Raw genomic sequence first — 21,834 nt, 5'->3', positions numbered from 1 at the left:
CAGAACTTTTGTGTGTGTGTGTGTGTGTGTGTGTGTGTGTGTGTGTGTGTGTGTGTATATATATATATATATATATATATATATATATATATATATATATATATATATATATTTAAGAAAGACAAACTAGCTAGCCAAGTGACAAAAAGCACCATGGGGTTGGAAATGCCTCCTCGTGGCTTGTATGTAGCAGCTGGGGAATTAGGAGAAAATTAACAGGTTTGGCTTTTTTTCTTTCCCAGAAGCTTAGAAAATAATATGTGTATATCCATTCATCCTGAGTGTCTACTTTGTACTTGAGGCACACGCTGGTGAATAGAATCTGTCCTTGTACTTGGAGAGCTCAAAGCCTGGTGGGGAATTAGACCTGTAAACACACCATCATGCTGCAGAAGAATGATTGCTAGACAGGAGGCATGCAACGCATAAATGCATCGGGGAGCCTGCAGGAGAACGACCTATGTGTGCAGGAGAAAGTCAAACAAACTTTGCTGGAGGGTGACCTTCCATCTCTCACTTGAAAGACAAATGGAAGTTTCCCAAGCAAAGGTGCTGGAAATGCTAGAAACGGGGACCAGAACGTGCTAAATGTGTGGCAGGGCTCACTGTGTCTGGGGAGCCAAAAGTAGTGTGGTATGTTGGACAAGTGCATATTGTATTATTGAAGCATAAACCACGAGATGGCCCACATCCAGGGACTAGGTGAGAGAGATAATGACAGGTGACATTATAGAATAGCCTATCAGAAGACATCTTAATTTGCTTGAGATGTGCCTCGCAAAGTCTAAGAAGTCACCTGACATGCTGTGATGCCGACTCCTCAGCTCTACTGAAGCATTTGGTGCAAGAAAGAGGCCAGGAATTTCCTACTCAGTCTGAAATGAGTCAGTGTTGGGAGATAGAGATCACCTGAAGAAGTGTTACTGGGCAGCAGTGATGAGCTGTTGAATGCTGTTTCTAGGGTAAGTGATAGGACCACAGATGTAAGGGCTGGATGGGGCCGGAGGAACAGCTTCACAGCGGTGGTCGGGAGACTGAGGAGCAGGAGGGGCACTGACTTCATCCAGGTCAGAAATGATGACCGGCACCTGGGGAGAGCCCAGAGGCAATGTTCTGTTTTACTTGGGAGGCAGAGGTAGGCAGATCTTTGAGTCTGAGGCTAGCCTGTCTACAGAGTGAGTTCCAGGACAGCTAGAACTACACGGAGAAACCCTGTCTCGAAAAAGAAAAGAGAGAGAGAGAGAGAGAGAGAGAGAGAGAGAGAGAGAGAGAGAGAGAGTTTGCTTTGTTCTTTTATTATTTTCTGTGCTATGAAAACCTTCTGCTTTCCTCCTTTCCTGCTACTTTCAAGCAGCGTTTTCCCTTCGGTTTTCCAGTGTCTTCTGTGGGCGTGTCACTTGGCTTCCCTACTGTTTCCCGGAATTATTATTCTTTATAACTTTGTATGCACTTGATCTCCTAAGGGTCACTAATGGGAACAGTCTTTATTTCACAGTAATTAAATACTCAGGTTTCATCTGTTTTCTATTTTATTGGTTGCTTTTAGTTACTCTTGCTACAATTCTTAATAAGTAAAATATCTCTTTAAAAACCATTTTGTGATCACCGTGGTGCTTGTTATGAGGGTCTTTTATAAAATCTAGGACAATATATCTGATATATTGTATATGTGTTTTTGGTACCAAAGACTTGGTGCTGTCTTTTTCATCACAGCCTACGTAATGAAAGAGAGTAAAGTTGGAAATGTTTAGGCTCATAGAAGGTAGCAAAGTTATGTGTGCTGGATTACAGCCATTCAGTAGCTCCAATGAGGCCCGTCTGGTTTCACATAGATTTTCCTGTATAATGTTCAAAGCGGCTTCCTGTCATTTATGAGCAATGAAAGAAAAAAGTGTGCAGTGTAATGCAGAGAAGGAGGCTTCGAATTCAAAACAGTTTGCATAAAATGCACAGCTTCACCGGTCTGCAGATAGCCAATGCATATATTCAATGTAAAACAAAACACTGTGCAGATTTATAACCCAGCTGGCTTCAAAAATACCCATTTGCCCAGTTGCCACAGACAGGTAAAGATTTATGCCTGGAAAACAGTGAGATTTTTCATTTTTTATACTCTAGAAGTCCTGGAAATAGGAATGGCTGCTTTTGAAAAGCAAGTTTAGTATGTACTTCCAAGACTCATGGAGCTTTACACATGCATCATATTTCATGTGTCAGAAACATCAATCACATTTTATGAAAACGTCACTGAATGTGTACTCTTTCTTAATTTTGTAAATTCTTTAGCTTTGCCTCCCATTCGGAGGAGCTTGAACCTTCACAGTCATGTGAACGAAACAGCCCGATGTTTTGGTTTTGGAAATTGAAATTAGACTTTTTTTAAAATTATAAATAATTAGCTAGTGAACCTCTTAGTTGACAGTGTGCTTAGTTATTATGTAGGAACTTCTGGGTTTGCTCTCCTGGACCTCATAAACCAAGTATGGTGCCTGTAATCCGAGCACTTGGAAGGTAGAGGCAGGAGGATCGGAAGCTCAGGTCACCCTGTATAGTCTGCATGAGATCAGATAATAATAATATCGATGAAATGTAAATGTAAAATGTTTAAATAATAAAAGTGTAATCTCACACCGATGTTCTCCGAAATGCTTTGTTTTTATTTTTGGTATGATGTTTTAAACAGTCATTGAGCTCCGTCTCCAGTTATTTCAGGAGCAATTCTCATTTTATCCATATTGTAAAAACATTGTTTGAGCTTCCTCTGGCTACTGTAACCACCTAGACAGACAAAGTAAGTAAATTCTTGGGGCTTCCACAAGTTCACAGTTTTAGGGGTCAGAAGCCCAAAGTCAGTTTCCCTGGACTGAGCTAAGAGGGCTTGGCGGGAGTCCCCCTGCCCCCACTCCAGCCACATTCTTTGCATTCCCGGGCTTTTGTCCCCCATCTGTCCGCTTTCTGACTGCATTAACCTCTGGCATTAACCTCTCTTCCTATCTCCCTCTGCCCTTCTTTTAGGGAGATTGTGGTGATTGCACCTAAGGGCTCCTGTGGTTGACCTGGAACCCCTTCCATTAATCACATCCCCAGAATGGCTCTTGTCATGCAGTTACCATCGTCACAGGCTCTCCAGAGTTTAGCCTGAATGCCTCTGGAATCCATTAACCAGGCTACTGTCCTGGTCGGTTCCTTCAGTTCCACTTACTGACTGTTTTAGGACTGAAGAAGAATTGCTCTTCTTTCGAACCTTCAGAACCACCCTCCTCAACACACACACCAATACTGTGACTCATAAGCAGTGCTGAATTTATTTCCATACCTGAAAATCTTCTCCATATACTATAGTATTGTTTTATATATTGTTTACACATATATTTGTCATCTATAAATATTGTTAATCCCAAAGATGTGAGGAAAAAAACCACCAACCCAAATCATGGTGGCTAAATTCATGAGAGCAAACATTTTGATTCTTGTATACAGGTTGCCTCCACTGAGGCAGGGTTCAAGAGGTCAGCATTGGACATAGGCAAGATGAGGGTTTTTATAGCTCAGGGGAAGGGCATTTTCAAATGAGGGATTTGGCAGGCAAATGGGCGGGGTTACAGAAGCAAGAACATAGCAAGCTGGTCATAACAACTTCTGGTGAAACAAAGACACATTTGCAAGGCGGTCATAACAAGGTAGGTGGCCATAAAAAGGTGGCTCTAACAAGGTAGTCATAACAACTTTCTTAAAACAAAGGCATGGTTGCCGTTTCCTGGAACAGGCAGTACAGAACCGTTTATAGTTAGGTTTATAGGTGGAGCATAGCCCAATTCTTGAGGAGCAGAAGTTTAGTCATAAACAAGAATGAACCTAGTTTGTCTTTTCTACAAAACTGCTTTCAAGCCTAAGATGGAGGCAACGCTGGTTTATCAGTATGTGTTTGTGTATATGTATGCGTATGTGTGTTTTTATCCTCCAAATTGATTATAGAAGAATTGGTACAGAGTACTTGTCTCCCTGTGCCCTTATTGACATTGAATACTATCGTGTTTTAATCTTTGATGGGTAAAAATTATATCTGATATTTCCCCGATAGCTATTCATGGCTGACATTTTGTTTACGCCCCTATAAACTAACATTTCTTCAAAAACTTCTATTGGTATCAAAAGTATGGGACTTAATAGAAACTCAGCTGAACCTTGTTTGGAAACTGCCTGGCTAACTTGCATGTCCTCACCGACATGTTATCCTGTTTCATGACAGTTTGAATCAGCTTTAACAATGGAGCAACATCCTTCTCATTGCAGAAGCACCGTCTCTACCTCTTTCTGCACACTTCTTTGTGGCACTTTCATCGCAACTCCTTCCTCCCATTTTAATGGGATAATTTTCTATAACCATAGTTATCTGACCTGGAAAAATACTCGAGAAACGATGAACTGATAAATTAACCATAATCTTATATTACAGAAAGGTCTTGGTGTCCGCTCTGAAGGGCTAAATATAACCACACTGACTCTCTTCAACCAAATTGTCACTTCTTATAATTGCGCTGTAATTCACACTCGGAAGCTGAATGAGAAATGATGGACCTTGGACCCAGGCTTCTGGATCAAGTAGCACCATGTCCTTGAAGTTCGCTCCATCCTGAGATGTACTCTGTACTGACTGGGGCTCACTGCAGCCACCAAAAAAAGCACTTAGCATTTCATCTCTAACTGATTTTATATCTGTACCGTCTCATAATTATGTGCATGTGCCTAGGTCCCTATTTTGTGACATTTTAGAGTCTGAGATAATGGGTAGATGTTCTTGGTGGATACAGCACATGTAAATAACGGAATGGACTTAGGGATCTGTGACACTCAAATAGGAATAGGCAGGAAAAACATGTTAAAAAATAAGCAGGGTCAGTCTTCAGAATATTAGACTTCTGGCAGTAACTGTGCTGTTATTGCCTTTTTTTTTTTAACCTGTAAATAAGCTCACCCTCAGTCTCTTCTTACCCTCACTTACCCCTACAGCCCTCATTGTTTGACACCTTGCTCATTTCTCTGTCTTTGCTTCTCCTCCTTTGTTTTAGCATTCAACTCACTGATGATATTAAAGATTTAAAGATGAAGGAAGGAGAGCCCCAACCTGCAAAAACTCTTCTCTAAGGAGAACTGATCTGAAGCAAATCTGGATATTGGTAGGGACTGAACTCTATTGTGCAGGCGCTGCCGATGATAGAACCCAGGAGAGAGGTGTGTCTCACCCACTGCAGGTGTCATGCTTACACAGAGACTATCTAGAACAAACGGGCTGAGTGCAGGCGAGGAAGATCTCGTCTTGCTCTGTAAGTGAGGCCTTCCGTGTGTGAGAGAGCAGTGACCTCTAAGAGTTGCTCTCCCTCTGTTTCATGATTATTTTGATATCTTGTTAGCGGCCCATGCTCTGTGTGACTGTGATTTACTGATATGTAGTGTTTATCTAATGATTCTTTAGCAATAAAAAAAAATTGGAAGTCAGATATCAGGGTAAGAGCCTGTATTATCAGAGAAGCGACCAGTAACCTCCTTTCTCATCTGTTTCTTTATCCCTAAGCCTGTCTTACTACTTCCTGTCTTTCTGTCTGTCCTCAGTCCTCCAAAACTTCTTTGATTAAGTTTAGTCAGCTAGTGGCTACCTCTGCCCTCTGATTCAAAGCAAACTCTATTGTCAGAGTGTGATCAAAATATCACACAACGCTGATATGTACCCCAGACAGCTGTTTTAGAGTCAAGAAGCCCACTTGTCTTACTGTTCTATTGCTGGCAAGAGATACCATGACCAAGGCAGCTTATAAAAGGGAACATTTAGTGCGGGAGCTCACGGTTCTAGAGGGTTAAAGTCTGTAGTCATCATGGCAGGAAGCGTGAGCATGGTGCAGGCAGGCAGGCAAATTGTGTTGGGGCACTAGAGAGAAGGTGTATCAAGAGACGGGGAAGAGGATTCAACGGGAATAGGTGGACTCCTAAAACCTCAGCGCCTGCTGCCAGTGACTCATCTCCTCCAAGGCCACACTTCCTAATCCTTCCCAGTTTTACCAGCTAGATACCAAGCATTCAAATCTATGAGCCTATGGAGGCTGTTCTCATTCATATCTGCACACTACTTAGCTATGGATCTCCCAGTAACCTCCTGCCTATGGCTTTTTCTGGTAGCATGCCATGCTCTCCTCTGGGGGCCGCTCTGTCCAGCTCAGGTGTGGCCTTCTCACAGGGCCTTCCCCTGCTAGACAGAGCAGAGACTTGCCAGGGCCTCCTTCCTAGAAGTGCTTCCCTGCCCGCTCCCCAGACCTGCCCCACCATGCTTAGCCATCATACCTATCAACCCACCATGTTTATCCAGCATACATGTCGAGGAGCTCCGTTGGGTAGAAAAGTCCACATTTTCCTCTTAGATTTATTGAAATTACTGACTGTCTGCTACCTTTGCAAACTTCTGCTTCTCCTAGGATCAGAACGCCTGAGGAACACATGGCATCCTCCCCCCATTTTGCCCTTCTGTCATTCTGTCCTGTCAACCATTTCCAACTTGTCCTTCATGGGAACAGTGAGGTTTATGTGTTTCTCTGATAAATTGTTAGGAAAGAGAAATCAACTGTCTTTACAAATTAATTGTTTTACCCACAACTTTACTTTATCTTATGGTGCAACTTTTTTTTTTTAAACTTTTTCTAGGATGATACAATGTGACTATTGGCTGTCATGGGTTTCAGCATTCAGATATATCCCTACCAGTTCATTATCATTCATTTTTTTTAATATTCAAGTATTGTGGGCGCCCATATGTTTAATAACACTTGGAGAGTCTTCTTTTACCTGCTGTTCTTCATTGCGTTCTGTGTTCTTTCTCCCCAGCACAGCATCCCAGTGCTAACACCTTGTCCCAGGACACGTAGTCCCCTCATAGTATGCTGAGAAGAGTCTGTAGATACCAGCTTGTCACGCCATTCTGTGTGGCACTGATCTGGAGGGAGAGCAGGAAGTCTGTAAGGAGGACATATGTTTTTAAGATTCAAGGGGACTGAATCGTGAAGAGACCTTCTATTGTACACCCCTGTCTTCCAGAGCTTGCTGCCCATTAGGATGACAAGCTTGTTTTCCCATCTCATTTCCCCTCCTCGGGAACGCTGTGGCAGAACGTGCCATCCTGATGAATGAGTGAGCAGTCTGCATCCCAAACCCTCTCCAGTGCTGTGACGATTTTACTGCTTGTCCAGCGAGCCCTTGGCCTGAGTCTCTGTGTGTTGGCCTAGGCCAGCTCTCTGCTTAAGAACTTTCTTCTTGGTGCTGCAGTCACAGCTCAGTTTCAATTGCAATGCAACCGTGCTTCCTTTTCTGTCTCTGTAATTATTTTGTCTGTAGAAAAATGTCAGTAGTTCTGACAAATTGAATCCCGTGTTTACTGACTGCCTCGTCTTCTGAATCACAGGTTCCTGAATCAAGTCAAACAGGTTAGAAGACAGGTTCCTTCCACTTGAGTGTCACACCTACTCTTACCATTAGTGAGTGTGGGAATCTATCACGAACTTGCTCTGTATTAGGCAATTCATCGCTAGCTGTGTGGGTACTTTACCTAGTCTTATGTTTTCAGTGTGGAAATCTTCCCAGAAGCTTTCAGTAAAAAAAAAAATATTGAAATACATTTAGTTAATATGACTAGCATCGAGGCTGGAGACATGACCTGGCACTTAAGAGCATGCACGACTGTTGCAGAGGACCAGAGTTTGGTTCTCAGAAGCCATGTTCTGTTGCTCTGGATCAGCAGGATCCAGCGCCCTCTTCTGGAGTCTCTAGGCACCTGCACAGATGTATGCTCACCCCACACTTAATAATAAGAATAAAATAAGAAAAAAAATAGTAAGAAAAATAATAAGAAAAAATTCTTAACAGTAGTGACTAGTACCTGAGAGTTTGAGATAGTCCTCAAAATGGAGAGCAGAGGCAGAGAAGAGGAAAGGTAAAGGTTTGATTTCATCAGCGTCCTCATTTTAGCTGCTGCCATCTTCATAGGCAGTGCCCAGTACATGAACTTTTCTAGAAGGACCATGGAGGATGTGAAAGTTGGGAAGTATAGATGTTCAGGTCTTTCTTCTGTGGATGCAAACCTAGCTCCATACGGGGTTTGTTTTCTCTCATTGTCAGCTGGTCTGATACTCCTTAGCCCTCAAATGTTGTCTGCTTTTAGCAGAGATATACTTGGATTCATGATTTTTATAGCATACTTTCAAATCCTCTCTCACCTTCTTGATTGCTCTTCTATGGCAGCCTATGATATATAGTTACCCATAGTTACCCCTCTTCGTCAAAAATCTCGGAAAGTCTTTGGTTTGCCTGTAGAATGTGGGCATGGTACTTAAGCGGGAGTTTTTCCTGTGTTTGGTTGTGGTATTTCCCGATGCCATGCTAGGAGCTGAGGAATGTTGCTTCTAGTATTCTTCCATCCCTTGGTAACAATGAGTCAGTAAGAAAAAGTCTTAAGAATGTAATAATCTTCGTGTAGGATCATTAAGAATTTGGGGGTTCTGTGAGAGCACCGATGAATCTGTTCATACTGCTCATTTTTGGGTATCATAGATGTAGTAGACACTTGGATATTGGAACTGTCTATTCAAAAAGCATCTTTAAAAATGTTCATGTTAGTTAGGAACTGTCCGGTTTCTGGAAATGTAGAGAGCAATAAAGCATGGCCTTAGTCTTGAGCAAGTCACATGCTGTAGGGAAGGCGGCAGCAGAGTCCAGTGTGACTGCCATCCTTAGACCCACTTTCCGGGCCTGATGAGCACAGAGCATGCCGGGAAGGAAGCTTGCTTTAAGAGTCTTTTTATCATCAGTGTTGACTCACTGTATGTGCCAGACAGCACATGGAAGGGTTTTATATCTCATTTTCCTTTATGTATGCCAACTCCCAGAGGTTGGTCCTCGTAGGGACCTATTTTATAATTAGGAAAAACAGAGATTGAATAACTTGCTTAAAGTTACGTTACGTGTTGAGTCCAGATTCAAAGACAACGTGACACCTTTCTCAGAGGGAGACATTGTCTAGAACAGTGGCTCCCGACAAAATGGCATTGACAATATCCGCAGACATGTTTGATGGGCATTTCTGCTATCCAGCGGGAAGAGTCCAAAGTACAGGAAACCCTCCAAAGCAAAGAATGCCCAGGCTACAGGGTCACTAGTGAGAATGACCCAGGCTACTGTGTCACTAGTGAGAAGGGCCCAGGCACACTGTCACTAATGTGAAGCCTGCCTGTGACTCGGGAGCTACTTTATGTCTGCCTCTGAACAGTCATTTAGAGTGGTCAGTCACCTGTAGGTATCCATTGTGTCCAAATTCTAGAGATCTTGAAGGCCACCAGAGATCAGTGATGCCCAAATCTTCTATAAATGGGGCCAAAGAGATGGCTCAGCAGTTTATAACACTTGCTGCTCTTGCACGTTGAATTCTCAGCACATTTAGTGACTCACAACTGTCTGTTTTCCCAGTTCCAGGGGATGTGATGCCCTCCTTTGGCCACTGCGGGATACTTGTGTGCCATGGAGCACATACAGACGAACAGGCACACAGATGTACACAAATAAATAAACATTTAAAAATTTTAACAAAATTTTTATAAGATTGAATATTTACATATGAATGCCACATCCTCCCACATATGGTAAATCTCATCTAGATAATGTTCAATATAAAATAAAATATGCAAGCTAAGTAAGTAGATGCTGTAACATACTGTTTTGGGAATGTGAACATGTATGTTCACTAATCACACAGTTTTATTTACAAGGTTTGTTGTGATTGTTATTTCTTTGGTTTTGTATTCTTGAGACAGGATCTTGCTGTATAGAGCAGACTGTCCTAGAACCCAGGCAGGGGCTTGTCTCAGCCTCCACTGAGAGCTGGGATTCCACATGTGCAACACCATACCTGGTTATTCTTTACATATTTTCACTGTGAGTATGCTTGAAGCTGTCAGTGCAAAAGGGTGGCTGTACTTCAAAACATTCAAAAACCAACAAGGGATAGATGACCTTAGAGATGACAAAGACACTGAGTCAAAGCTCTTAGGAATTTGGAAAATAGGTCTCTTGTCACTGAACTGCTCAGAATCTGTTTCTTGTGTGTAAAATTGAGCGGATTCTATGATTTTCTTTTATTTCTACAAGTCGCAAAAATCTGTGGAGATAAAGTGGTATTGTGGGTATGAATGCCCCTTATAAGACTTAAAATCAGCCAGATTGTGGCACATGCTTTTAATCTCAGTGCTTGGAAGGCAGAGGCAGGCAGATCTCTTGCGTTTCAGGCCAGCCTGGTCTCCAGAGTGAGTTCTAGGACAGCCAGGGCTACACAGAGAAACCCTGCCTCAAAAAACCAAGCCAACCAACCAACCAACCAAACAAACAAAAATTATCATCAAACAAACAAAACTATCATTTTGGAGTCTTTGGGTGAAAAAATATTTCCGTGTACCACAAGATTTAATAATATATAATATATTAAAAGCAAATAATTTAAATTGTAATTTTTTTCTTTATAAACTTTTGAATATTTGTGGTTTGAGAAGTTATTTAAATAATGTGCTTTTCTTCAAAATGAATAACAATCAGATTCACCCCTTAATTCCTTTCAAATTCTAACTTAATGGAAAGGAAAAGAATTGAAGTTGCTAAATCTGTTCCAGGTAGTAAATTTTAATGCCGTAAGTAACATGAACTAGATTCATCTTTCGAGTCCATGAGGCCGAACAGGTGTGCACTGTAGTCATCCATCAAATGGATGTAAACTCGTGAATTTTGTGTCTCTTGAGGTTTTTGGTGAGTGTAGTGGCATGGCGTGTGCGTGTTTTTCCCAGACAACAGGTAGTGCCAGCGCCTGGTCATCAGGCATGATTGTGGCCTTCCCTCCGAATGTGCCAGGTCCTCTGGTGACTCACCCAAGCCTTCAGGTGTGTACAGCACCACTCGTGTACCGCGCAGAAGCTGGAGTTATTTATTTATTTTGAGGGACGGATCCATTTCAGACTCTGGGGTAGGGGAGCTGCGAGGATGCTCCCTGCGCCTGCTCCTGGGCATAGTACAACTAGGGAGCCGCTCTTTTCCCCAGGAGGCCCAGCTGGGGACTGAGCCAGAGCCAGGGCCCCCTCCTTCCAGCTGGACCCTACATAAAGGTGTCAGATTCAAGTCCTCCCATAGGCCAATCTTCTGAAAGTGCGTTCAAGTTTCCATGGTGTTGTTGTTTTTTTTTTTTTTTTTTCTCCCAGAAGGGGAGGGCAGGAGGAGCTTTTGCTGTACAAATTCTTTTCCTTGTATGTAGAAGCTAAAAGGAAGCTTCGCACTGGGCATGTTCGGATGTGAATGGGTTTGCTGATAAGCAACAGCCTCCCGGAACCATAGACTTAAAATAGTCCTCCCACCACCTCCCCCCAGGAGCTGCAAATGGTATCTGCCAAACAGATGACAAAGTACCTTGGACTGAATCACACCGAGACAGCATTTTGAGCAGAACGCAGGCTAAACTCTTGTAATTACTGTTTATAGCTGGCCGAGGCTTCCTAGGAGAGGGCAAACACAAGAGGAAGTAAGTTTCCTGAACCTTTCAGATGGCTGTGCGCTAATTAAAGGGCAGCACGGGACGGGCAATTCTCCGACAGGCACCGAGTTGTTCCCGAGACCACAGTTCACCGCACGTTTTTCTCGGGAGGGAGCGAGCAGATAATTGGGATATTTTTTCCCCCTTGATTTTTCCTCCCATCTCCGTCTTGAACTCATGGCCTTGAACTCACAGTGAACTGAAGAAAGAAAGCGATGGATATGTCTGACCCCAATTTCTGGACTGTGCTCTCAAACTTTACTTTGCCTCATTTGAGGAGTGGGAACAGACTTCGGCGCACACAAAGGTAAAAAACGCGGGATCTTCCCCTGGAGTAGGGAAGGCTTTCGCTACCAGAGTCTGAGGGCTGCCGGGACCTCACCGCACCTGGCATTTTGTTTGTTTGTGACTGTTTGGAAAGTTTGTACCTTCTTGGGGCAGGGAGAGAATGTCTCTGTTTCAGTGGTTCCTCTCCTCTGCGGGGCTTCCTGGGGTTCCGTGAGCATGCTGCTCAGAATTCTTTTGCAGTGTGGATGATCAGACGTTGCCTTGCAATGGGGCGCTTTGTCTCTGACCATTTATCTACTTGTATTTTTATCATTTCATTCACCCAGACCTGGGCCTACTGCCATTCCTTATAGAGAGGCTCCCCTATGTCAGATACGAATCCGTGTTACAGAGATAACCCAGTGATCCTATTTCTCTCTGACTGCTCTTAAAGAAGATCTGTACAACTTTAGCATTTTGACTTTTTATTGTTTTGCTGACATTTATTACTCAGATAGGGCTGGCCTTTCATTTGTACTATGTATTTGACAGAATGGCTGTAGGTGGGGTAGAGTTTGTGGAGAGTCGAGATGGGACTCCTGCAAGTGAAAGGGAGGTCAGAGTGTGTTTGCAGCCAGCTGGAGTGAGATTATGATTTAAAGGAGGCATCTCATCCCCTTTCCAGTAGTGTTGATGTTCTTTTAGAGGGTTACACCCCCTCCGTTGTGCAAATACAGCTTCTTTTTTAAAATCAAAATTTGATTTGGCATATACGTGTGAACATGTTTGAAACGATCCAGTCAGATAAACAGGATGCCGACTATCAGATTTGGAATTTTGCAATCTCTGTGCTCTGCTCTCTAGAGAAATACAAGAAAATAGCTCTTTTGGTGGAGCAATACCTGTAACTATGGGTAGTGTTAACGCAGATGTGAAGTGCTTCCAAAAGTTAGTCTTTTTTATTTTTTAATTTTTAAGGTATTTTTTGTAGCTTTGAGTACATACACACACATACACACATACATATGCATATCCATAAATCATGTACATGCTAATCTCTCTCTCTTTATGTGTGTGTGTGTGTGTGTATGTGTGTGTGTGTGTGTGTGAGAGAGAGAGAGAGAGAGAGAGAGAGAGCAAGCTCTGAAAGTTTTTAAGATCATATTAATGCAACTTGAACAATGCTGACATCCCTAAATCCCATTGGATTCTTCAGCTGTTTTTCTTGTTTTATGATATACCTGGGTTCAGATAATCTCTTAGGATTACCCCACCCTCTTACACTGTGTCCTCCATGCTCCCAAATTTTCAACATAACAAGTAAAGTTGAGGAGAAATACAGGGTCTCTGTGAATGGGCCATTGTGTTTCGCCATGCTAAACGCCAAGGTTCTCACCTGTTCTGTTTGGTTAGAGCATTTTGTTTCCCAGGAGGGCAGTCCTGGCGGTGCCACAATTCTGCCCTTACCTGGAGCCAGATAAAGAGGCCCTGCCATTGGACCTGTGTGTCTGGTCCTGAAAAGCAGGTGGAACCTTTCTTCCTGGTCCCTGCCCACCTGTTGATAGTCCCATGGAAAGAGTCTGCTGCGTGAGGAATTCTCAGGCTGGACAGACCTGTGTCTTAGGACATTATCTGGTCTAGCCTGCTCACCCCAATTAAGTCTGATGTAACCTGGGCCAGGAGAGTTGGGGAGAGCTGTCTCCACTCTCCAAGTCATGGACCTATATCTTCAGTTCAGGGAAACAGAAAGATGGGTTCTCTTCTTTCTTTCTTGGAGTCTGGGGTTGGGAAATGTGCCCCGCAGTCCACCTGAGCAGACACCCATCTACTTACTGTCTATCAACAGGATAGCCTTACTTACTGATCTAGCGTCCCTGATCCAGAATGCTTAGGAACATTGTTGAGTTCGGAATATGTGCATAGATGTCACCGGTGGAACGTCCTTAATTAGAAACCACTCTAAAACCCAAAACTTAGGAACGTACTCAGTTTATGATTTTCTGGCAGTTTGGTCTTTGAGTTCTCTGATGAGGGAGCTCAGCTTGTCTGTGGACACGGAAGGCTGCAGGGGCAGAGCCCCTCCTGTGGTGTGTGTGGCTGTGCAGGTCAGCTGTGTCCTTCCCCAAGCCTGTGGGAAATGTGTGCATATCCTGTGGCCTTCCCTTTCTGGGATGTCTCTTAATGGATCCAGATCCTGATTTTTCCAAGTCTCTCTCTCAACCTGGGAAGTCTGTACTTTCCAAAGGATCTCTTTATTCCTAAGTGTGCTGTCCTTTTAACTGGGCTACTGTCCTGACTGCACACTAGCTGACTTGTATGATAGATGCTACTTTTTCTGGTTCACATTGAACATTGTTGTAACCTGTTAGGAAATACCAGCTCCTAGGAGTGAAATTTAGCTCTAAGCCTGTCAGTGAGCATCATAGAACTCATTGGGACAGGACGGATGTACCACTTAAACAGAAGATTGGATGCTTCTTCATCCTCACCGTAAAAACCTGAACTGTGGCAGATGCTGTCACCGTACAAGCCATGGGTTTGCTTCATTACAGTTGTCCTGCTGGTCCAGCATGGCACGGCCTTGTTCATTTCTCCGTTCACACTCTGTTCACACCAACTCAGCGTCCTTCCTGGCCTGAAACTCCTGGAGTTCCCGGGGAAAGGGACTCACAGATTGACTTTCACACACAGATATTTAGGATGGCACCAAAATCCTTGTACGTCAAACATGGTACAGCCACGGGAGGCATGGGTTGTCTGAGTATATGCAGACTAAAGACCAGAGTCCTTTGGAAATGGTTTCTGTGTAGCTGTCTGTCCATACACCTTCCTTCTTTTCCCCTCTCCTCAAACCATCTCAATACCATTGTTCCGTTGCATTGAGAGACACAGATCTGAACTTCATAGATAGGCTCTTCCCAGCTTCTCAGCTCAGAATGGAGTAAATGCTGCATGCAGCTTTAACTTCATTGACCTGTAGATATGTCTGCCATCCATTGAGAATCCCTTACAATGGAAAGGAGCTGTGGGCATCCATGTCAGCACCTGTTCGAGTGCATTTTCTTTTCTCATTGGATTAAAAACTTGGCGAAGAGGAGGTCAAGGGTCCTGCAGCCGTGTCTCCTCTGGGTCCCATGCTTCTGGGTTTCTGGGTCGGTCTTTACTCGTCCTGAAATGCTCTAGAGGTTCTGGAGGTGCTTGATTTTTAACTCACTCTTTCTTTTCTCTTCTTTTCCTTTCTTTTCTTTTCTTTCCTTTCCTTTCCCTTCCCCCTTCCTTCCTTCCTTCCTTCCTTCCTTCCTTCCTTCCTTCCTTCCTTTCTCTCCCTCTATTTTTTCTCTCTTTCACTTCTTATTGTTTTTGCTTTTTTTTAAAGTCAGGGCTTCTCTGTGTAACAGTTCTGGCTGTTCTAGAACTCACTTTGTAGACCAGGCTGGCCTTGAACTCATGAAGATCCACCTGTCTCTGCCTTCCAAGTGCTGGGATTAAAGGTGTGCGCCACCACTGCCTGGCGATTTTTAACTGTCAGTTTCCATAATCTGGCATGTTGTCATTGGCTTAGGTGTTTTTCTCCAAACCCTAATGACAGCCCCTTCCCGGCCAAATTAAGAAAACCTTTCTCCAGGCAAACACACAGTCTAGTTCTCTCGATCACGTCAAGCAAATCTTCCAAATATATTTTCTGAGGATTCCAACTTGTAAGAACCAAGGAATAAATGAAGTTTTCTTGCTATTGTTTTGTTTTGCTTTTTTCCTTATTTTCGGAGTTTGCATTACTTAGGGTTGTTCTGAGCAGCAGGCATGTGCAAGGATTTTTAACTGTCAATTGTCAAAATAGATTGAATCTTTGTGAACACTGCCCCTTCCCTTCAGGAACATCTGTAGGATTTGGGGTTTTCCTGTTTGTTTTGGTCGAGCATATATGAGAATGATGGAAAATGGACTTTCGTTCTGCCCTGACATCCACAGTAGCATCCACGGTAAACTTGCACTCACCTCTCTGGTTGGAAGTCCAGGTGAGGCGACAGGTGTTGAGCATCTCCTGTGTACCAGGGTGTGTGACTCAAAGCCGAAAGCCCAGTGCGTGCTTTCTGTGAAACATGCAAAGAACATCCATATAAACCAAGGCACAGTAAGTCACAGACACACTGGGACAAACGCGGGACTTGGATCCAGGGAGCCAGGAGAGGCGGTTCTGAAAGATAAGCTGATATTTCGCAGCTAGGATAGGGCCCTCTCAAAGTGGGCAGAAATGCTGTTAACAAAGGCTTAGTGATGTGCCAATGCAGAAATCAGGGAAGACTCATAGCTGAGTCTTGTTGGAGCAGAAAGATCCAGAGCGCGAATGACCATTGCCGGAGCTACACTGTGAAAAGGCAATGGGAGACGGAGGAGGATCTGAACTTAGTACACTTGAGTTTAACCCTGGACCCCGTGGTGCTGGGCAAGTGCACTCTCCTGAACTTGAGTTACTCCATCTTTGAAATAGGGAGATGTAACTTCCTTATTGGGTTATGTGTGCGAGTGTCATTACTGCTTCCTTTCATCCCTAACAGGGTCTCCTCTGCTGCCCTCTCATCTCTCCTTCGTTCCAGCTTGGCTAATGAGCCTTTCATTTTCCTAATGCAATTACTGGTGAATAAAAACTCCAAGTAAATCTTAGCTGCTGACATCACCGCTGTCTTGCCAGCCCGGGGATGAGTAGTCAGTGATGTGACTGAGGAGAGCTGAGGGGGTGTATAATCCAGTGGAGGAAGGGGGATGTCTGGTGGTTCTGGGGACCTCTGGTCAGTAAGCCGCTGCGTTAGCCTTGCTGAAACGTTTTTTTCTAAGTTTAAAAACAAAGAGAAGTGAAAGATACGATGGGAGTCAGTGAGCCATTGGCTCTGAGGGGGCAAATGAGGATTCCATGATGGCTCTGAAAAGTGTTTTTGGCTTGAGGGCCATGTGGGTGGCAATCTGGAACCACCAAACCTGTGACAGTGGGGGATGGGAGAAGAGAGGGGAACCTGTACTTGGAGTTGCTCCTTCTGTCCCATGGACAGTGGAAAACACATTTGGGGGACTTTGATTGTGTTCTAAGGACCACAGAGAATTTATCTCTGCCTTCAGTTCCGGCTGAGGCAAGGAGTGCATTAGTGGGTAAGACAGGCAATGTCCGTCAGCCTCACCCATAAACAGATAGCTAAAAAAGCCATTGCCAGATTGAGGTCAGTGTTCCGATAGCTGTAAGCAAGAACTAAGAGAGAGAGGGGGGGGGGGGAAACCTTGTAGGCGTGGAGTGGGATCTGCTTTAAATGCTTTGGCCAAGGAAGGTCTTTTGGAAAGGTAATGTTTAAAGGGAGACAGAAGGCTGTGGGAAACATCTGGGGGCAACTGTCTGGGAACATCAAAGGCTCTGAAACAGGCCGAGACGAAAGTCCCCAGACAGAAAGGTGAAATTTAGGTATAGGGAGGGCATTGACCTGGAAGTCATCATTTATACCCCAGGAAGTGTAAATCAACATAATCTGAGAAAGGAACAGAGCCTCTTTGAGGGATGAGCAGAGATGAAGCTGGGGACAGAAAAGATGACTTTCAAGGGGGAAGTGTCTCCTAAGGATGAAGCATATCCGCATGTGTGTTACCCCTAGCACGTGGGGTCCTCAGTGCCCACAGCATCAGCAGCTGTCCGATGACGCTCAGAGTAGACATTTGACAAGCAGGAATGGAGTGAAGCCAGGAAGTGCAGACGGGGTGGTGCCCACTTTCTGTGGGCAGCTAGATCCAGCGGTCATACATCATCATAGCACGTCTTAGACGTCCAGGCAGCCCAGCAGCCTTCCTGAATCACATCCCCTGACTCACTGTTGCTCCCTCCGTGGCTGCCTCATACCCCAATCTGGCAGTGACAGAAGTTTCCTTTTTCTCTTCTCCCTGGAAGCTCAGGTTCCTCCCACAGCCTGTGAGTCTCCCCTTCCCACCCCTGCTGACAACTGGGGTTTCTCTTGAAAGCCTTGAGTCAAGTGGGTGTGGTGGCTCCTCAGGAGGATGAGGCAGGAGGATTGCTGCAAGTGTGAGGCTGGCTTGGTCTGCGCGGTGAGCTTCAGACTAGCCGGGGCTAAATAGTGAGACTCTGTCCCCAAATACACATACACAACCACACAAAGCTCCATGTCTTGGTGTCCCTAAATCCCCTCATCGTCTGGGAGCTCCCTCCTGAGCCCTGGCACCAGGCCTTTCCCCTGCAGCTGGTTCCACAGGTGGCTGAAACCTGGCCCCAGGTGTAGCTCCTCCTTGCCTCTCCACGCCTGACCTGCAGGCTAGGCCCCTCCCTGAGTCCCTGGGCCCATTTCCCTCCCACTCCTTGCCTTGCCCAGGCCTGTTTCATAACCGCTTCCTTTCATCCCTCGGCCTTCTCATTCTCCCTTCTACCTTGCCTATTGCTGCAGGCCTCACCCTGCCATTCTCCCAGCCACAGTGAGCTCCAACTTGGCTAATGTGCCCTGGAGCTGTCTTGTAGCCCCTCCCCAGTGCCACACCCTGCCCAACCTTTTCGGTGACTACTCCAGCCAGGAAAGAGAGGGCGCTTCTCCAAGACCTTGGTGTTTATGGTTCTTAATACCCTGTGCTGAGGGCTTAGGCTTCCTCGTAGAACAGGGCGTTTTTTACTGACTCTGAGCTTCCCCTTAAAGTCGACCAGATCCTAGCAATCAGGAGACAAAGGCAGGTGGATCTCTATGGGCTCAAGGCCAGTCTGGCATAAATCAGGAGCTCCCAGGTTGTCTGGGGTGCCCTGGTGAGGGGAGAGGGAGGCCAAGAGTGGGAGAGGAACACCAGTGGAGAGGGTTGTGGAAAAGTGGACCAAGGAGGTTCCAAAGAAACTTCTTGAAAACAAACCATGAAAATGTGAAGGTGTACTTTGAGGGGAGGTGTGACGTCTTCATCCTGTGAGCAGCGCTGGATACTGTGTTTGGGCTTCTCTGTCTGGCTGTTTTATGTCTCAGGAGCCTGTGATAGGGAAGTAGTATATTCCTATATTAATACAGGCAGGTCAAACGTGAAGATCGAATGTGTTAATCTTTTATGATTTTGCTTTGTTTGCTTTACAAATCCATCTTGGCATCAGGAGTTTGAATAGTATCTTTAAAGCAGGGGAGTCATAACTTTGAGATAGAGACTAAAAAGCTGATAGATATTGGCAATCAAGAAATCCCAAGTCCCTGTGTGGGGACATCCCTAGAGGAAAAAGGCCTGGTATTGCGTTGGTGCGTCACCTTTGTATTGGTTAGAAGAGAAGCGGCTCATCTCTTAGGAAGATTCAGATCGGAGTCTATGAACCCCCTAGCGTGGTCCTGGGCACACCCAGCTCTAGTGTGAGCATGCATGGTCCTGGGCACACCCAGCTCTAGTGTGAGCATGCGTGGTCCTGGGCACACCCAGCTCTAGTGTGAGCATGCATGGTCCTGGGCACACCCAGCTCTAGTGTGAGCATGCGTGGTCCTGGGCACACCCAGCTCTAGTGTGAACATGCGTGGTCCTGGGCACACCCAGCTCTAGTGTGAGCATGCCTGGTCCTGGGCACACCCAGCTCTAGTGTGAGCATGCCTGGTCCTGGGCACACCCAGCTCTAGTGTGAGCATGCACAAAGCTATTCTAACCTGACCTAGCTTCCCCAGATGTCCTCCAGTCATTGGAATATGACATCATGATAACTGAATAATCTCTTTTGAAAGTTAAGTAGAAGAGCCAAGATATTTAAGAAAGGGCCCGGGGCTACCAGGATGAAAGTAGAAGAATGGGGTGCATAACCCCACCTATTAAAACCGTCACTCTCTGTCAGTAGAAACCGGCTGTCTATTAATATATGTTTGTCATGGCACATGGGTACATTTTGTAACTAGAGAAATTTCTAAATAAAAGTTCCCACGGGCTGTGAATATCTGTAGGTCAGGTACCTTCTGTTTTCTTTCTCCTCTATCTGCCTGGAAAGAAGGGACGGTCCATCAAGAACTTGGCTGTAAATTCTAAAAATGTTGACCTTAATCCTTGTTATAGAATAGGAGGACCTGAGGGAGTTTTCGCTAGACTTAATGGCTACTGGGCATGCGTATTAGAGAAGGTAATTACACTGATGTCAAACCGAACAGTCATATTGTTTTGCCATAAAGAAAAGAAGAACTTAGAGCCGACTTTAGACTTTCATCAGCCTTGACGGTGAAATGGATTTCTAGGAGTCGGCAGCGTTAATGTTTATCTCCTCTCTGAAGCACCCCATTGTTTGCTTTATGGTAGAACCCTGGGCATTTCTCCATCCCGGTCCTGTTTTGGTCTTCAGTTTATTAGTGGCTGTGGTTTATTGTTAGTGTAGTGTCTTTTACCCACTGTGATGTCACGTAAAATGCACATCTCAACGTAAGAGCTCAACCCCCTTGGAGCCGAGCACCAGCTCCCCACGACTCTGGAGTTCCTAACCGGACACAGAAGTTTACTCTGCAAGCGTCTTTTGAAATAATGAATTAGATTCCAGGCAAATCACCGGGGTGGGGACACTCACCTGATGGATCACGTGGCTGAAGCCTCCTGCGGTCATGGGACTCGAGGGAGGAACACTGAGCTCAGCAGGCCCATTTTTCACTATGAGTACTGTAGAAGCTTGTTTGGCCATGCTTCATTCTGTCTAATTTTAAATAACACAGCACAGGTTGAGGTCTCAAAATTGACTGTGTCGGCTCTTTAAGAGTCACTCTTGGAGGATTACCTACCCACCACTGACTTCCTTGGCTGTTAAATCTGAAGGAAGTCCCTGCACCTAAACCTTACATAAAAATATGTATGCCCCGTTTGCATTCAACATGTGTTTCGTGTAGAATGCACTATGCTGGATGTCTCTACATTGGAAATTACAGTTATTAAATGTTTGATTTTATAGATTCATGGAGAGCTGGCTAGGGAGAGTATGTTTGTCGTGGGAAAAGCTACCAACTGAGGAAAACTCTCTAGGAAATGCCAAATGAACCCTTTGTACTGTAAAACAATAGCCATTAAGTGGCTATTATGTAATGTTGTTTCCTAAGTCTGAGTTTGATGGCTTGTTGATCTTGGACCTTGAGAAAGAATTCCTGTAAAAGTATTACTTTGACTTGGCTAAATTCTAGACTTTTGCTGCAAAAACCAAAAGGATCTTCCAAATAGGTTACCTAGACCAAACACCAGGCCCCAGAGTTAATGATAGACAGAGTCGATTTGATGTTTGCATGGGGATCCATTATCCATTTACCTCCCTTCATCCTAATGCCCAGCCACATAAACAGGTAACTCATTCACCCCAAGTGAGCTTTGCTGTACTTCTCTGGAGGGCAGGCAGGTGGCCAGTCACCTGCATGTCACCTGCCTTGGCATCTTGAACAAATGGTTGTGAATTTACATTTCCTGTATATGGTAGTTCCCTGATTTGGGAGAGACCTCATCGTCTCCCTCGCCCGGAGTGGCAGATGGGCATGGAGGGAAGTTCAGACTGCTTTGGGTGGACATTTGCATGACAGATTCTGTGGGAGAAACTGGTGTTGTGCTTTTGAATCATAATGCTCCGTGCGTTGTGGGGGCTCTGTGTCTGGGGTTAGATATTTAGGTCACGACTTTAGTAAGCACTGGCTGCCACATTTTTAGTGTGTACCATTACTTCTCAGTAGATGGAAGTTGGGCAAATTAGCCTTAGAAATCAAGAATTTTAAGCTCGGAAAACAATGTTGCTTTTCCTTTTAAAAATTTTAATTAATTTAGTATTTTGTTAATTAGTTTAGTACGTATGCATGCATGGGCGTGTGTGTGTGTGTGTGTGTGTGTGTGTGTGTGTGTGTGTGTGTGTTTCTCTGAGTGGACACAACAGAGGACAACTTTCAAGAGTCCCTTCTCTCCTTCCAATATGTGGGTCCCAGGGATTGATCTCAGATCTACAATGCTTTTTTTTTTTTTAACCTACAAAG

The 21,834-nt window shown here is 44.6% G+C and overlaps 1 protein-coding gene across 11 annotated transcripts in view; it reads left to right on the top strand.

The window, feature by feature from the left end:
- The window catches only part of Mast4 (microtubule associated serine/threonine kinase family member 4), a 582,754-nt gene that overhangs the window by 406,659 nt on the left and 154,261 nt on the right, over positions 1-21,834 (top strand). Inside the window, exon 1 of one of the 11 annotated variants that reach the window (XM_087896870.1) lies at positions 11,421-11,909. The exons of 9 other annotated variants lie outside the window; for them this stretch is intronic. In XM_087896870.1, coding sequence (XP_087752996.1) covers positions 11,818-11,909 — 92 coding nt within the window. In that variant the 5' untranslated portion in view covers positions 11,421-11,817. Of the gene's footprint in view, positions 1-11,420; positions 11,910-21,834 lie in introns of those variants that run through there. One more of the 11 variants, XM_087896874.1, reaches the window with a different exon arrangement.

Source organism: Myodes glareolus, chromosome 15 (genome assembly GCF_982192425.1).
Source record: "Myodes glareolus chromosome 15, mMyoGla1.1, whole genome shotgun sequence".
Taxonomy (NCBI): Eukaryota; Metazoa; Chordata; class Mammalia; order Rodentia; family Cricetidae; genus Myodes; species Myodes glareolus.
Note: the sequence above shows the minus strand (reverse complement) of the source record. Positions and strands in the feature narration are given on the sequence as shown.